Genomic DNA, 18,963 nt, shown 5'->3' with positions numbered 1-18,963 from the left:
AGTGGACAGGGCATGCAGCTGCAGCACTGCACCAGAACTACACAGCCTGTGCAGTGGACAGAGCATGCAGCTGCAGCACTGCACCAGAACTACACAGCCTGTGCAGTGGACAGGGCATGCAGCTGGGCTTACCTGTGCATCGCCGGACTCTTGAGTCAAGATGGCAGCCCGCATGTGTTTGTTGGCGAACACTGCAAACTGGCCATCACTGTTTGCGGTCCCCAATGCACGGGCAACGTCCATGGGGCAGCTGGGACGGATCGAGACCCGTTCAACTTGAATGGGTCCGTGATCCGTCCGCACCGAAAAAAAAAGAACAAGCTCTATTTTTTGTGGTGCGGGGGCACGGACAGAAACACCACGGAAGCACTCCGTAATGCTTCCGTGGGGTTCCAATCCGTGCTTCCGTTCCCCATCTCCGTGATTGCAGACCCATTCAAGTGAATGGGTCCACATCCGTGATACGGAGTGCACACGGGCCGGTGGGCGTGTATTGCGGACCCGCCGCAAGAGGCCTCAAGGAGTGGGCCACCCATTTAAGAGCACAACCAGTTTAAGGCTTCCATCATAAAAAGATTCTCTGGCATTACTTACCACTAGAACAACACCATAGAAGCTGCATGGTAATTTTTCCACACTGCATGCATTTTCATGGCTTTTTTTAGTGGTGCTTTTGTTTTTCAGGGTTTTTTTTTCCTATAAAAAGAAATGGAAAAGCACCTGAAAATACGCCGTTGCTTTAAAAAAAAATATGCTAGAGACACATAAATGCCACCAAATTGAAATAAAAATCTTCAGTAGCAAACAAAACTCCTTGTGTGGCCCACCATTCATATGTCCTATAGACTTTCAGCTAACATCTGGAGCTGGTGTTTTTTCAGCAAAAACTGCATGTGCAAAAAACACCTAAAAAAAATCCTATGAGTGAATACAACCTAAGGGCTCATGCACACGACCGTATCTATTTTGCGGAACACGGATCCGCAAAAAAAAGGATGACATCCGCGTGACATCCGTATCGCATCTGTTTTTTGGTGGGATCCATTGTAACAATGCCTGTACTTGCCCACAAAACAGACAAGAATAGGACATGTTCAATCTTTTTGACCTGGAGGGGAGGATGAGAGAGGTAGTGATAGAGATATAGTGGTTCACTGCTGCTTTCCTCACTCTGGTGCTCCCTGCAGTGACCTGGAGGGGAGGATGGGAGTAGTAGTGATAGGAGTTGTAGTGGTTCACGGTTGCTTTCCTCACTCTGGTGCTCCCTGCAGTGTCTGCAGTGACCTGGAGGGGAGGATGGGAGTGGTAGTGATAGGAGTTGTAGTGGTTAATGGTTGCTTTCCCCACTCTGGTGCTCCCTAGGGCCATGCAATGAATGGAGGGCACCCCCTATCTACCCTTGCGGCACACTCTGGTCTTGGGGCTCCTGCCTGGTGGTAGTCAGGGTGCCCTTGATGGTGGATAAGTGACAGGGTACAAGGTAAGAGGACAGGCGCGGTGGTCGGTGGACTGATGGGTGTAGCCAATAATCAGGCCCATTTAGCTGCAATAAATATAGCCTCTCTTTACTGAATTGATGATAGGAGTAGTAGCACATGTAGCAGCAAAGGCACAGTTCTAAAGTATATCACAGAGTAGTATCTTCCCAATACAGTACCAGCGTATAGGATCCCAATGGCCAGTCCATCTCAAAGTGAGGTGGGTGCCGAAGCAATATACCCTTTTCACAGCAGTAAAGTCTTTTGCCATAAATGAGCCGTACCTTACTGTCTTTATCCTGCACAGACTTTATGGTTCTTGTCCTTAAAAGATGACTGTTCATTTTCTCAGGGGTACTCAGGCAGCTTTTCAGTCTTAGGAATCAAGTTTTCCTGGTCAAGGCTTTAGAGATTAGAGGGTAATCATAACCTCTGTACCAGTGCCATGCCGAGGCGTGGGTGGGGGGGTTTAGATAGGGGGTTTCACCCCGGATGGCATGCGCAGGCCTGGGAATCTGCCTGTGTACTGCTCCCACCCAGTGCTGCAGCGCGACCTGTGCCTGCAGAGGAGTGCTGGAGGTGATCGGATCCTCAGGAACGGGACAGGTGAGTAGTTGCTGTTTATTTTAATTTTATTAACACTGAGGGGCACAATGTGAGCATTATTACTGTGAAGAGGGCTCAGAGTGAATATATACTGTGGGGGGGGGGCACAATAAGGGCATAACTACTGTGAAGGGGGCATAGAGAGGGCATAACTACTCTGAAGGTGGCACAATGATTGCATAACTACTGTGAATGGGGCACAGGGAGGACATAACTACTGTGAGGGGGGGCACAATGTGGGCATGACTACTGTGAAATGGTGCATTGAGGGCATAACTACTGTGAAGGAGCGAAATGAGGGCATAACTACTGTGACCGGGCCACAATGTGGGCATAGCTACTGTAAGGGGGGGGGGGGGGGAAAGGCATAACAACTGTAAGGGGGCACAATGCTTTTAAAGTATGGGGCGTGCCAGAGAAAGGACCAGCCCATGCCAAACACCTTAGTGCTCTGGACTACCAAAAATTAATAGGCAATTGGAACCACTGGACCACCAGAGATAAGGATTAGCAGGTAATTATAATCCCTGGACCACCAGAGATAAGGCTTTGCAGGTAATTATAATAACCCCTGGACCACCAGAGATAAGGATTAGCAGGTAATTATAATCCCTGGCCCACCAGAGATAAGGATTAGCAGGTAATTATAATCCCTGGACCACCAGAGATAAGGATTAGCAGGTAATTATAATAACCCCTGGACCACCAGAGATAAGGATTAGCAGGTAATTATAATAACCCCTGGACCACCTGATATAAGGATTAGCAGGTAATTATAATCCCTGGACCACCAGATATAAGGATTAGCCGGTAATTATAATAACCACTGGACCACCAGAGATAAGGATTAGCAGGTAATTATAATCCCTGGACCAGCAGAGATAAGGATTAGCAGGTAATTATAATCCCTGGACCAGCAGAGATAAGGATTAGCAGGTAATTATAATCCGTGGACCAGCAGAGATAAGGATTAGCAGGTAATTATAATCCCTGGACCACCAGAGATAAGGTTTAGCAGGTAATTATAATAACCCCTGGACCTCCAGAGATAAGGATTAGCAGGTAATTATAATAACCCCTGGACCTCCAGAGATAAGGATTAGCACATAAGTAGAACAACTGTACCACCAGTGATAATGATTAACAGGTAACCAGAACCACTGGACCACCAGAGATAGGGATTAGCAATTAAAACTGCTTGCCCACAAGAGATAGGGATTAGAAGGTAATTAGAGAAACTGGACCACCAGGGATGCAATTATTATTATGCTAGAGATCCATGATTGTACTACCATCAATGGTCATAGAAATGACAGCAGAATCATTAGTAAATGACTGGTAGTAGAAGTAAGCCCATGAAGCACTGTGTGGCCGAGTATGGACACTAAACATCTGGGTCACCAAGGACTCCACATTATACCAATGTGCCAAGCTTTTACATCGGAGATAATATGTTGATGGTCTGTGTGGCCAGAGGTGACAGGGAGAGACGTGTCATTTCAATGCTTTTCTGGGCCTTGAATTTCTTTAACCATCTGAGCTCCTCTGCCTTTTGAATTGTGTATTTGCGCACGTCCTTTGGGTTATAAGATAGTTTATTTGCATTTTTGCACGCACAAGCTTGTCTTTCAGCAGTTTCTATAGCCAAGCCCCATAAAGATAACAGGAAACCAGAGTACAGAAAAAGGAAATGGTTTTACAGCTACTGTGAAGAGTAAAATTAGAAAACTGAAGTCACTTCGTCGCTAACAGAATTAGCAGCACCGGTGTAACATCGCTTGTGGTTGACCTAACAGGTTGTGCTATACACAAACTATAATGTACCTCCGGATCTTAAATGGGAGCAAAATGTATATTGTGAAACCAGTATAGAGAGACCGGAACGTAGAGTCTACAGGAAGAGACACGTGTTGTATACTGACTGATGACTTCTACTGTTTGCTCCTGTGACGCATGTACCAACCAACACAGGAGGTTACTAATCCTCTGCGCATATGATGTTACTATGTCCATGTCTGCATAGTAGATTACACTTTCTTCCTAGCTTCTTCAAGGAAGGTACAGTGCTATATTCACACCATATTTATGGGCTTCAGCTGCAATATCCAGATATGATCCCATAGCACGCTCATCGATTTCTATGTGCCAAATGTATGCCATAAGCGTGGTCTTTTTGACAGTAATGAACAGTGAAACCTAAAGGGGTTGCCCGAGTTAAATAAAAAGTAGTTAGTGATGTTGCCTTGGAGAGCTGGGGTCCTAGGTTCAAATACAACCAAGGACAAGATCTGCATGGTTTCTATGTTCTGCCCGTGTGTCCATGGGTATCCTTCTATACTGAAACTGACTGTGAGCTCCTCTGGGGAGGGCGAGTGATGATGATGTCTGTAAAGTGCAGCGGAATATGTTGGCGCTAGCCTATAAGGACTGACACCACTCCCAGTTGTAATATAAATGTCATCTTCGTTCAACATTCATAGTTAAAGCACATTAAAAAGTTGTGACCAAATACACACAACATAAGGCGGAATTTATTTTGCAGATTTAAAGAATAAGAAGCTAATAAAGCTAAAAAGGAAAAAAAAAGTTCTCTTCCCTTGCTGTGTCCTAAAAAATGTTGCAAAAATTATTTTGGTAGTCGTGCAAATAAAAAGTGAGGACCGTTAAACCACCAGATGCACTCATTAAAACCTTTTGAGGCCTGTTCATTAAAGGGTCAAAAGACTTTTATAACTGCCAAGAATATATGCCTTCATCGAGAGACTAACTGTTAAGCATACTGTGCCCTGAATATGTGGTTATGCAATGTTATCAAGTACCATGCCCTCCTGTGAAGAGAACTGTGTTTATACATGTACAGTAAAGTTTTGTTATGTGCCACAAAGTGCCCTCTGCCTGCCCCATTGCCACGCCATTAAAAGAACGCCTAAGGATGCTCCTCCCAACATCACCCATGGTAGATATGCTTTTCACGCCTCCAGGAAAATATTGATTGCTCTTCACGTGAGGTACAGCCATATTTGTAATATGACAGTCTCAATAAGGCCTCTTTCACATGTCATTGAATCTCGGACGTGTGCTATCCGTGGCATCTATGGTCCACTCACCTATTCATTGACTTTCATGTGTCACACATCAGTGGTTTTCCACAGACCGTAGGTCCGTGGTGACACTATGGAAACATGCCCTATTTTTGTTTAAGATTACAGATCCCTCATGCACATTGTAGTCTATGGGTCCGTGAAAACCACGGACACAACACAGATGCCATTCATGTTTGGTCCATGGTTTTCACAGATCGTTGCTAGTATATGGGCTGGAAATTCACTTTCAGTAAAGCAGTGTATGTGGAATGTTGATGACAAACGGAGGGCATGGACCAAACACGGATCGTTCACAGACATGTTCTTGGATGAACCACTGACCATCTTGTCATGGATGTCATGACGGACATGGATGTGTGAAAGAAGTCTTACATGCAGTAAAAAGCAGGACTGGAGCTGCAAATTTTTCCTGCAGACTGAAGTTGTCTCAGCCACTATTTTCAAACAAGCATGCCACAGTGTATCGTGGCACATCCTCTAAAGGAATAGACCACATATGATCTGCTAGTACATTGCAGGGGACCTGTGGATCCTGAAAATGGAACTTACAGTGTTAGATGCAGGCTGACTCCTGTGTGCCTGCTTCTCCTCCCAGCTTCTTTTTATTAACTATATTTGTAAGTTTTTTCTATAGCACCGACAGAACATTTTGCACAATTTAGAACATGCTTCCTCTTTTGCAGGGAGCAACCCTTTTTTTGCAAAGTGATCTGCATGTAAGGGTTCAATGGAGCATCCAAAAAACCAAACACAAAAATGATAAACACATCCTGCACGACATGAGAAATAGATATGCGGATGTGCATGGCCACAATTAAAGAGAAAACATTTTATCTGATAAACATGAGGTTCTTAGTAAATATATTTTAATCAAAGATATCTGAGCCCACCCACCACGGCAAGGTGACCTCAATCCAGACAGGAACATATTCCATTTAACACCTATCTCTATGCCAGTGGGTATATAAATTCGGCAGAACAGACCCCACACACATACTGTGTTGCTACAGTTGTTACCTCTGTGTGCCATCAGGCATCCAACGAGAGGAAGAGCAAACTCAGCTACATGTATCACACTAATTAAAAGCATTTGTTGAGTGGATGGGATGATAGGAGGGCATTCAGACATGGAGGCGGCCACACCTCCATGTATGTACTACAAAGGCAAAACACAAAAATGCTAAACACATCCTGCAAGATATTACAAATAGACACACGGATGCGGTGTGACCGCTTCCATGTCTGAATGCACTCCTGTCATCCCATCCATTCCACAAATGCTTTATTTACTGTGATACATTATGGCTGAGTTTGCTCTTCCTCTCGTTGGATGCCTGATGGCACACAGAGGTAACAATTGTAGCAGCACAGTATATGTGTTTGGTCTGCTCTCCTGAATTTAGATGCCCACTGGCAGAGAGATAGGTATTAAATAAAGTAGGTTCCACCTGGTTTTAGGTCACCTTGCCATGTTGGGTGGGCCCAAATATTTTTTGATCAAAATATGTTTGCTAAGAACCTCATATTTATTTATCAGATCAAATGTGGTATTGGTTTATAGATACATTTTGCATTTAGTGCCTTGAGACTGCTGTTATGTTCTGTGTTTTTTTCAATGGAACATCCCCACCAGTTACCCAAGGACAGGCACAGACCTAAAAACTGCTTATAAGATACTGTACAGACAGTGGCATAACTTCATGGAAATGGGTCACGACGCAAAGATTATAACAAGACCCCCCACAAGTGTCACTTTTTGAGATTGGCCCACTGAGGGACTGAGAGATCCTCAAGTGATCTTTCTTTCTAATGCACTTACCTCCTATTTGGCCCCTTTTCACACTTACTCTAACCTGCTGTAACAATGTCTGAGGAGAGTAAAGATGGCCATAAGGGCCCTTTACACAGGCTGAGAATCGCCAGGTAATAGCTAACAAGCATTCATAGTAACACTCATTCAGTGGCATAGCACACGGGGCGCCAGGCAGCAGGCACTTCAATGAGGGCCACGGGAGCCTATGGCTCCCTTCCCCTCCGTTCTTCTTCATAGGCTTCAGGCTAGTGTCCCTGTGACCACCTGCGCCGGGACTCTCGAGATGACGTGGCGCAGGAGGGCACGGTGATGTGTTCATGACTGCCTGCGCCGGGATGCCTGAACACAGGCTACAAGAGGCGATGAAGAGAGGTAACAGGTAAGTATTATTATTATTTTTTTAATAGGCAGGCCATAATGGGGGCACTATGGGGTGGGGGCATTATACAAAGGAGGCAATTATTCTTACAATACTAAAGAGGGGGCCATAATTATTACTATAATACAGAGGGGGACATTATTATACTATAATACAGAGGGGGCCATAATTATGACTATAACACAGAGGGGGTCATAATTATTACTATAATACAGAGGGGGCCAATATAATAATAATACAGAGGGGCCATTATATATTAAATTATACAGAGGGTATTATATTTATGGGCACTACGTGGGGAGCGGAGGTCATTAATCTGAGGATGATAGTAAAGTGCGGAATCTAATAATATTAGCAAAGACAGGTGCTCTCTGCGGTGTTACTAAACGCTCAAACTGAGTTGAGAGATTAGCCAACATATCCTAATATGGAGGACATGTCTGAGCCCAAGGTTTCTCAAGTAGCTCGGGTCCTAACACTCACTTACCTGAGCCGTATGGGCAATACAAGGGGCCAGTGGGCGAATTACAGGAGCATGAGGCCGACTCACAAACAGCTCACCAGTTACCTCCAGCATGTAACCATGCTAGCAATGGGAGGAGGGAGGAGTCTGCGAGTCCCACTCAAGACTGATAAGGCCCAGGCCTCACGGGTGCACCTAAATGTAGTCTGTAGATCGAAAACAGGCACATTTAAATTGGAGTTTATACACCTCCAGGAATCTCTATACAAACAAACTGAAAAGAATGGAGTGGTATTAGCAGGAGGTGCTCAAACCCACATGCAGTTGTGCATATATATACAGGGGAGCAAATCCTGCACTTGTGGCCTGTTGCTAATGGTGATCCCCTGCAAAAATGCATACAGTGGAGGATGCCCGCAGCGGACCACAAGTACCACAATAAACATCCTACACAAGATAGCAATTATGTGGATGTAATAACCAATATAACAATATAATAATATTTCCAAAGACAGGTGCACTCTGCGGTCTTACTAAACCCTCAAACTGATGTCAAAATTGAGAGATTAGCCAACATGTCCTACTATGGAGGACATGTCTGAGCCCGAGCACCGCACCAAGGAATCTAAACTATTTTTTTTTTGTGAAACCCTGCAGAGACTAGAAGCAGCTGAAAGAAGGTGTCATGGCGGTTTTATCTCCGAATGAAGACGCTGAGGAAAGAGTCTACATCACAGGATGTAAGAGGCATGTGCTGCTGTATTCTACTGTATATTTTATAGCAATGTATGTAATGTCAATATTAACTGATGCCTAACTAGGCAGGGAACCAATCTTGACCCAGGTTAATTGATACTTCACTTTTATTTTGATACGTATTAACCTGAATGAAGTAAATATGTGAACGTGTAACTTATCTTTATTAATTGTTCCTACAAACCAAAAAAAAGTTTAAAAATATAGTCCACACTGCACTAGTGGATAGTAGTGTTAGGTAGTGAAGAGGGAACGGGCGGGTGCACTGACTCCCACCCTCTCACATTGATAGCAAATTGCTACAGTGTCACCATTTGTGGGACTGTTACTAGTTTTATGCTGCTGTCAGTTTGACCATGTATAGTAGTGGGAACCTTGAAACGTCACACCACCGACAAGGGATGCACCCTGCACCCATACACTCAGCAGGTCAGCTCAAGGACTGATGACTAGTGGTCCCACACCTGTAGATGATCAACCATTTGCTGCCCATTTCCCCTGAAGAAGCCAGAGTTCTGGCGAAACATGTCGGGGGGCAGTTGTAGTTTTTAACACACAGTCTCCCACTTCACAGTGAAGCAGCTGTAACTAGTCCAGATGGACTACACTTTAACAGTGCGATTAATTAAATAGTCAGTCTTCATAAGTCATTAGCAGTGTTCATCTACAGGTGTGGGACCTGTATTTTTAAACTTTTTTGTTTGTTTGTAGGAACAATTAATAAAGATAAGTTACACGTTCACATATTTACTTCATTCAGGTTAATACTTATCAAAATAAAAGTGAAGTATCAATTAACCTGGGTCAAGATGGGTTCCCTGCCTAGTTAGGCATCAGTTAATATTGTTGTTAAAATTACCTTACCCAGGTGAAAGTCCCAACAATGATAATATATGTAATGTCCATCCAAATATTTGTTTCAAGGCAGGGTTGGGGGAGATGAATATAGAATTTGGCCCACACTGCCTCAGCCCGGCCCCAGACCTCAGGTCACACTGTGCGTGTTCTGAATTCTGGAACCTCACACCCATCTACTGCATTATCTGTACTCAGAGAGTTATCCCTGTGTTATCTGTGCTGTTACATAGGACTGCAGGTGATATCTACTGCATTATCTGTAAAAGTCGCGTGGCCACAGGTAGGGGGGCGCAATACTTGGCTAGCCCCGGGTGCTGGCAGCCCACGCTATGCCACTGCACTCATTACCGATTATCTGGCGATCTTTCATGCGGTCACTTAAATCGTAGTTTGCAGGCAAGAGATTGTTCCGTCTAAACATCAGGCAAACAATGATTCTGCATTGGGCGAGCGATGGCATTACTGTGGAGGAGATCGCTGCATGTGAAGGCAGCAGTCTCCTTCACTGACCAGCAGGCACATGGTCGGAAGCAGCGTCGGACCGGGATGCCTAGGGCCCAGCAGTAAAATTTATTCTGGGGGCCCACTGTACAGTGACATGTAAATATTACCTGCCCACACAGAGGCAGACAGCAGCAAGACGTTACAAGATGACTGATTAAGGGGGGTCTCTGCATCAACTTCAAATGGTGGGTCCCAGGTAAGAGAGGATACTGGCTGGCCTGCATCTACCCAGTTTTTTTATATTGATATAGGTTATTTGAGATGCTGTGCTGGTGGACAGGGGGCCCACCTTTCTCAGGGGCCCACCAGGAGATTCACCTGTTCCCCTGTGGGCAAGTCCCTTCCCACCAACCCCATGTTATATTGTCCTGTGTAAAGGGACCTACCGTATACACATTAAATAATTTAAATAGTTATCTTTCCCGACTCCCACATAACTCCCTCATATGCATCATGCATGTTTGTCTCGGCCGAACATGTATGTGTATTTATTGGGGAGAGGGGAAAAAAGCCACTGGCAGACACTTATGGTGGCAACAATATTCATTTCACCTGATCCTTCTTTTCCCCATAAACCTATACATCAATCTGCTCAGCTCCTCCTGCTCTATAACCTGCTGCCTGTGGATTATTTCACATTTTTATAGTGACAGATTCCCTTTAAATGTGTATGCGGAACTTCTGACTCCAGACCCAGGAGTTCCTCATACACATTTAAAGGGAATCTGTCACTATAAAAATGTGAAATATTCCACAGGCAGCAGGTTATAGAGCAGGAGGAGCTGAGCAGATTGATGTATAGGTTTATGGGGAAAAGATTCAGTAAAACTTGTATTTCATGTATATAAATTCCTGTTCACTCTGGGCTTTGAAGTCCAGGAGGCGGTCCTATCAGTGATTGACAGCTCTCTCTGTATACACATGTAATAACCCAGAGTGCCATTACCACTTCTGCACCCTGCTACTATCTTCTATGGTTAATCTAATGTCATTCTGTATATTTATTGCAGGACCATCACACTGTGCATATCTATTTCTTGAAACTGTTTATGTTATCATGTAATGTGCCTGGTTCAACAGTAGGTGGCAGGAAACACGGCAGAGCTACAGTCTCATAGAATGGAGCTGTCTATTCCATTCTACCCCCCCCTGTGGATGAGTGGCCGAGTCGCATTTCCTGCAGGTAGGGTGGGGACAGGTTAGGGTCAGTCTAGCTTACCCTCTGCTAGGGGAACGAAGCAGGGCAACTACCCTGCTGGACGTGCTTTGTCTAGTCCAGCTAGAGCACCTTCAGCTCTGATGGATGTGGAGGCACAGCTTGAAGCCTCTGAAGCCAGGAGGAAAAGTTCAATCGACCCCCATTGAGAGGAACCCATGGGGGTAACATACAGATTTATTGTTAGAGAGGAACCCAGTACCCCATTTCTAGAAGACAACAGTTCTAGCCACTGGACTGCCCATCGAGTAGGAACTTCCTTTCCCCCTTCCAAAGATTCCTATGGGGAACCTGGAAAACAAAAACATACCTAGGCAAGAACTGAATTTGGTGCTTTACTCATTTTGGATGTGAAAATAATTACGATGTAATAATTCTCTTAAAAAGAAGAAGAGTTTAGGCACAAACATGGTACCCCAACATTTACTACAGAGGTAAAATAGAGCCATGATGTAACCCCTATCACCCTTTGTAACACAACCCAAATCAAAAGCTCCTCTGTAGCATGAGCTTCATTTTAACCTCCATCCACATTAGTGTCACAGCTAACTGCAAATAGACACTGATGAATTCCTATAGATTCTATTGACTTCTAATGTGCCGCGTTTACTGTGAAACCTCTCCCAAAGAACATCTCTTTGACCACCACCATTTAGACCTTATCTTTTCTGTATGTTGTCTTCTTCGAGAGGACCACCCAATAGAAGACCATTTTACTGTATGTACTTCTCATATACAACCACCGCGGTGAGGATCCAACGTCACCGTAGGATCCATCAGAGCTCTTAGTGGATTAGTCGTCACACAAGTCAACAAGTGAAGACGACGCTGTAAAATAAGAAGAAAGGTCCCAGGATGGAGAATGAAACATCATACATGGGTGAATAAACAGAGCCACTCATTTTTCTGTTAGGCCTCATGCACACAATCGTATTGTATGTATTTTGCGGATCTGCAAAATACGGGTAACAGTCGTGTGCATGCCACAATTTACAAAGCCTCATTGTCCGCAAAACGGAGAAGAATAGGACACGTTCCATTTTTTTGTGGGACGGACATGAAGATGTGGATATGGACAGCACACCTCCAATCTGCAAAGAATGCAGATTTCATGCGTAAAAATATGAATGCGGCAAAATGGGGTACTCCGCCTCAGTGCTTCTCTTGTATGTGGATCCAGTAAAGTGAACCAACAGTCTGTCCCACTGCATGATGCATATGTTACAGTGGAGGAGCGGCCAGCAGCACTGCATGATGCATATGTTACAGTGGAGGAGCGGCCAGCAGCACTGCATGATGCATATGTTACAGTGGAGGAAGCGGCCAGCAGCACTGCAGGCAGCAAATATCTCTACTTAACCCTATGCAAATGAACTGGTGCTACTGTATCAATGTTCATGCCGCACATGTGTCCAGATAAATGTAACAGCCAAAGGGCACTAATGTAAAAAATGCAGCCTTTAAGATATTTCTCATTCTAAAAACACACTAGAGACTTTTATACCCCACCCTATTCAGTGCTTGCTCCCGTACTTGTCACAGCTCCAATTCTGAAATGAATCTGTTTTTGCAGGCACACTCCCTCTAGTGGGCAAGAAAGGTTTGATTATATGAGAATGTGCAAGCAAATTTAGAGGACTTGCAACCTCTCCTGAGAGGTCTGTTTCAGTAACTACTTTCATTCCCCATATAATAACAATTCTGGAGCATCTATTCCCAGGACTCCATGTTGTGCCATTCCTTTATTATTCCTGCTAGAAGTTATGAATTAATTACTGGCAGTTTGGCGTGAAGGTCCAGATAGACTTTATCAGTTGGGGGGGGGGGGTCCCTGCACAAACACTGGCAGCACTGATTGGATCATGTTAGACAGTGCTTGGACACCCCCCCAAATGGTAACATCCGGCTGGACCCTCACTGCAAACTGCTGGTAATTCATTCATAGCTTCTAGAATGAATAATAAACTAACAGTCATAAGAGTAGATGCTCCAGAATTAATATTACATGGGAAATGCAAGAAGTTACTAAAACAGACATGTCAGGGGTGGTGACAGCTCTTCTTTACAGTGAATTTATTAACTATATTTTTTATTTTTTGAGTGTAGATTTTTTAAATGATATTTTCTCTACATGTTTAATGGGGCAACTATCTTGTCTGAGCTGCAGGGGTGTTGCTAGGGTCTCAAAAGATCAATGCACCAATGCATATCGCCCAATTCTCTAAGTTGAACAACCACATCCCCTTCCGCCCAGCAAACACTAGCACTGAAGACATTTTGCTGTACTTGCTATATAGCAGCACGTACCTGTCACATCCAGGGCCTCCCAGGTGACGTCTCCTCGGATGTAGATCTTCTCTGTTCGGTCCGGACAACTTCTCTCAGCCGCCTCATCTCTGCAGAGTGTGACACACAGACATCTTAGCTTCCTTACATTTCTGTACTATTCTGAAGAAAAATGAGTATCCCCCATAGTAATAGTGCTCCTCATAGTCCCACCAATAGTAATTCCCTTCTAGAATGCTCTCATTAGTAATACTGCCCCCTACTGGACCCAAAAGTGATAATGCTCCAAAAGAATGCCCTCATTAGTAATACTGCCCCCTACAGTGCCCCCAACCGTGATAACGCTCACCAAGAGTGCCCCAATTAGTAGAAGAGCCCTCCAGTATTAATAATGGCCTCACAGAGCCCCAAGTAGAAATAAGGCCCCCTATTGTTCCCCCAGTGGTAATAAAGCTCTCTACAGACCTTCAGTAGTAATAAAGCCCCCATAGTGCTCTTAGTAGAAATAATACAGATCTATAAGTCCCTCCTATAGAGCCCCCAGTACTAATAAGAACGCCTAAATTCCCCTGCATTTAAAATGCCCCCACAGTGCCCCCAGTATTTATACTACTCCCTACTGCTATAATGCTCACCCTGAAATGCCCCAAGTATTTATAATGCTGCCTGCAGTGCCACCTGTAGTTATATCGCCCCCTACTGTTATAATGCTCACCCTGAAGCGCCCCAAGTATTTATACTGCCCCCTACTGTTATAATGCTCATCCTGAAGCGCCCCAAGTATTTATAATGCCGCCTGAAGTGCCCCCTGTAGTAATATCGCCCCCTACTGTTATAATGCTCGCCCTGAAATTCCCCAAGTATTTATAATGCTCCCTGCAGTGCCCCCTGTAGTTATATTCCTCCGTTTAGTGTCCTCAGAAATTATAATTCCTCAGCACTGCCGCCATACAGTCCTATGTAAATAACACTATTTCCCTCCCTCCGCCATAGAGTCTCATATAAATACCATCACACCATCTCTCCAGCCCCCTCCAATATACAGTCCCATGTAAATAACATCCCTCTCTATCTACAGCCCCCTCCAAAATACAGTCCCATGTAAATAACATCACACCATCTCCCCTGCCCCTTCTAATATACAGTCCCATGTAAATAACATCACCCCCTCCCCAGCCGCCTTCAACATACAGTCCCATGTAAATAACCACCTCCTCAATATTCAATCCCATATAAATAACATCACTTCCCTCTCCCAGACACCTTCAACATACAGTCCCATGTAAATAAAATCACCCCTCCCCAGCCACCTCCAACATGCAGTCCCATGTAAATAACATTACCCCTTAACATTCAATACTATGTAAATAATATCACTCCCTCCCACAGCTACCTTCAACATTCAGTCCCATATAAATAACATTACCCCTCAACATACAGTCCCATGTAAATAACATCACCCTACCCCAGCCATTTCCAAATTTCAGTCCCATGTAATTAACATCACTCCACCCCACTGTCCCATGTAAATATCTTCCCTCCCTTCAGCCCTAACATACAGTCCCAGTTAAATAACTACAACTCTCAACATTGCTCTGCCTCTCACACTGAGTAATCCTTCACTTACCTCTCCTCATGTAGCAGACCTCACCTCAGCCTCTTCCCAGGGCTTCTCTTCACTGCTGAGCCTATCCTCTCCTGCTGGTCACATGATGGTGACATCATCCCAGGTCCTTTTTTAGCTACTGCATTTAGAAGTAATCACATGACCTGTGATGTCTTCACAGATCCTTCAGCTCTTGCAGTGCATTAGATTCAATGGTATTGTTGTCCTGAGGACGGCAATACAGTTATATCTAACAGGCAGGACATTCGGGGCCTGGGACAAAACATCAGGGGCCCGGGACAAAACATCAGGGGCCCAGGCCCCGAATGTTTTGACCTAGCAACGCCCCTGCTGAGCTGTATTTACCAGGATTTAGAGATCTGCTTTACAGCAGCCTCATGGGACATACACAAAACAGAATGGAAGGGACCCAGTGATTTCTGTGGGTTAGTTTTCTAGGCATGCTTTGTGACCTGCGCAAAGGTCATTGTGCAGGGAGGGGAATATATAAGCTACAATCTTCATATATTAGGAATGATGGATCCTGTGTTATTTATACAGAAGTTTTTGTCTTTGATAATGAGATGACTGCTGAAAGGTGAAAAGTGATCTGTACAAAATAGGAATTGTCATCATATTATTAGTCCTAGTGGTCAGTGTGAAAACTGCAGGATTTTAGGATTTATTTTTAAATATACTGACATAAAAAAAGAAAAAATGCAAAATTCTAAAATATACGTTTAATGTAAAAAAAAAAATAAAGAAACAGACTTTTTTCCCCTAATCCTAGAAAACTCCTTTAAGGCCTCATACACACGACCGTTCTGTTTTTTTTGTGGTCCGCAAACCGCGGATGCGCAAAAAACGGAAGCCGCCCGTGTGCCTTCCGCAATTTGTGGAACGGGCGGCCCATTGTAGAAATGCCTATTCTTGCCCGCAAAACGGACAAGAATAGGACATGTTCTATTTTTTTTGCAAGGCCACGGAACGGAGCAACGGATGCGGACAGCACACGGAGTGCTGTCAGCATCTTTTGCGGCCCCATTGAAGTAAATGGGTCCGCATCCGAGCCGCAAAAATGGCAGCTCGGATGCGGACCCAAACGGCCGTGTGCATGAGGCCTAAAGGTGATCTTTCACCTCCAAAATAAGATTCAAAGTAAGCATACCGCCATGTAGGATAGATGCCCTGAAACATAACCTTACATTTCTCAATCTTAAGAAATGTTTCTTTTTATGCAGATAAGGTTTCGGTGCACTGTGGGCAGGGCTGCTCCATTTTGTGCACCATCATTCCACCATGATGCCTTCTACCACCTCCCCCTCTTGTTCAGTGGACAGTCCTTGGTATCTCAGAGCAGATGCAATAACATAAAGTAGGTTGGGTGCACCAAAGAGAGCAGCCCCACCTACGGTGCACCACAGAGAGCAGCCCCACCTACGGTGCACCACAGAGAGCAGCCCCACCTACGGTGCACCACAGAGAGCAGCCCCACCTATGGTGCACCACAGAGAGCAGCCCCACCTACGGTGCACCACAGAGAGCAGCCCCACCTACGGTGCACCAGAAAGCGTATTTGTATAAAGATTGAAAGGAACATTTCTCAGGATCAGAAGATTAGATTTTCATGAGAAAGGTCTGGTTATGTTACAGGCCTCCTACCCTACATGTCAGTGGGCTTAATTTGAAACTGATTTTAGAGAAGACAGACTCCCTTTAAAGGGTTTTTTTAAGGATTGAAAAAAAAAGAGTCTATTTTTTTTCTAAAACAGCGCCACTCTTACCCACGTGTGGCGTCTGGTGTTGCAGGTTGCCCCATTTCTTTTCAAGATAATTCGCCCCAAAAGCTGAGGTCAAATATTGTTTGATGCAGTATCCTTTAACGTTTATTCTATCATTTCTATCAAGCAATTTGTTTTTCTTATTTTATTTCAGTCATTTTAAACCGTTAAACTACAGAAAATTGTATTTATTTGGAAAGCGAGTTGTGCCGGTTCAGCCCAGGAAATTCTCCAGAGATGAGACTGAGCCCTGGAAGACAAGGAATTTCTACAGATCAAAGCACTTCCAGATGTTGGCTATGTGCTAGAAGGCTGCATGGCTGCAAATCGTAGGGGTTATTTGATGTGACCATGCTGAATAAACAATTAAGGGACCCCACAGAAAGGATTGAAACCGAAACATCACTTTACTTACATGACGTCTCATTCAGCCTGACCATTGACTTGACTGCAATGGACAATAACATTAAAATCCATTAAAATCAATGGATGAAAATGATGACACATGCCCCCCGAGACATGTGATCCCTGACTTCTGCTGGGAAGGCATTGTTAGCACAGACACAACACAAGAAAAGTTCAGGACATATTGAAAATAGAAAGCTTTTTAATGGTATGGAGTTACAAACACACTCGGGTAGGATATATGTACATTCAAGGTCATTACTAATCACTAATATACTTTTATTATTGGAATTGACAAAGATCAACAAGGAGACGCCCTCTGTGTCATGCACCGCCCCTCATGCCCTGCACTATGCATAATACAGAGTAATATAGCATTCCATTAATTCCTTAAAGAGGTTGTATCACGAATCATATTCTACATTTTTAAAACCAGCACCTGGATCTAAATACTTTTGTAATTGCATGTAATTAAAAATTTAGTATAGCCAGTGAGCTATTCAATAAAATATATATGTATAGCGCCACCTGCTGTTTGTTCTTTTACTTTTTTTTGTCCATCTCACTGATCTGGTCGAACGTGCTCAGTTGAAATCTTCAGCTGCTACCCGCCGTAGCTGTGGCAGTTACAGGGAGAGAGCTGCAGTAAAAAGGACACGCTCCCCGAGCTACTAGGCTGAACATAATCTAGCAGAGCAATTGGAGCAATGAATGGGGAGATCTCTAGAAAAGTATTTCCATATACTATATGATGTCTGATTTTTATTTTTTACATCAATCATGGCATAACCCATTTAAAGTGAACCTGTCACTACCAGGAAGGTCACTGGTAAACCAGACAAAATACCTTGTAGGGCTAGCTCAATTCAATATAATGTTACCCTTCACATAGCGATCTGTTCCTTCATTCTGGAGAAAAAGTGCTTTTAATCCATATGCAAATGAGCACTTAAGTGCACCAAGGGCGGGCCTAGGCTGTTCTATGCACCCTTGCTCCTCCTACTTCCTCTACCAGCCCCTCCCTCTCCTTCTTGATTGATGAGACCAGGTTCCTGCATAGATCTCATCTTGCCCTGCAGGAGGAGCAAAGGTGCACAGAGCAGCATAGGTCCGCCCCTGGTGCACTTGACTGCTCATTTGCACATGGATTAAAAGTACTTTTTTCCCCAAAATGATTCAATGGGTCAGTAGGTGAAAGGTATCATTACATGTAGCTCAGCTAGCCCTACAAGGCCTTGTCTGGTGACAAATAATCTTCCAAACTCTATGCTGATGTCTACAAACACAAGCTATACTTAAGCAACCTCATAATGCCACAAATAAAGTTTCATGTGTTAGCTACTGGGAGTAGCCCATCATCCAAAAAGCAAGCAGTTATCTTACAATATCTTACATCAGTGATTATTATCGGTGTGAAACAGTAGACCATTGTCTGCATCATCATCATCATCATCATCATTAGTATCTGTCACTTCAGCATCATCAGTTAAATATACAGTCTGCTTTCATCTCAGCTTCATTCCCAATTTTTGCGCTGTGCAATAATGTGCCAAAATTCCAGTCGCATTCAACCTTGTGAATTAAGTTCGATCAGGCGGCCTGCAAAGACAGCCGATGTTCCGATGACACAGACAATCATGAACAATGCAAGCAGAATGTGATCCAGCACCATCGCAACAAACTTCCATTCTTCTGAAGCCTGCGGAAA

At 44.1% G+C, this 18,963-nt stretch overlaps 1 protein-coding gene across 1 annotated transcript in view; it reads right to left on the bottom strand.

Annotated features, from left to right (window-relative positions):
- Positions 1 to 18,428: 18,428 nt before the first annotated feature.
- The window catches only part of LOC122944381 (acetylcholine receptor subunit alpha-1-B), a 42,113-nt gene continuing 41,578 nt past the window's right edge, over positions 18,429 to 18,963 (bottom strand). Inside the window, exon 9 of the mRNA XM_044302579.1 lies at positions 18,429 to 18,954. Within this exon, the coding sequence (XP_044158514.1) occupies positions 18,823 to 18,954 (132 nt within the window). The 3' untranslated portion in view covers positions 18,429 to 18,822. The remainder of the gene's footprint in view (positions 18,955 to 18,963) is intronic.

The sequence above is a fragment of the Bufo gargarizans genome, chromosome 8 (assembly GCF_014858855.1).
Source record: "Bufo gargarizans isolate SCDJY-AF-19 chromosome 8, ASM1485885v1, whole genome shotgun sequence".
Taxonomy (NCBI): domain Eukaryota; kingdom Metazoa; phylum Chordata; class Amphibia; order Anura; family Bufonidae; genus Bufo; species Bufo gargarizans.
The sequence above is the reverse complement of the archived record's forward strand: the minus strand, read 5'-3'. Positions and strand labels throughout refer to the sequence as shown.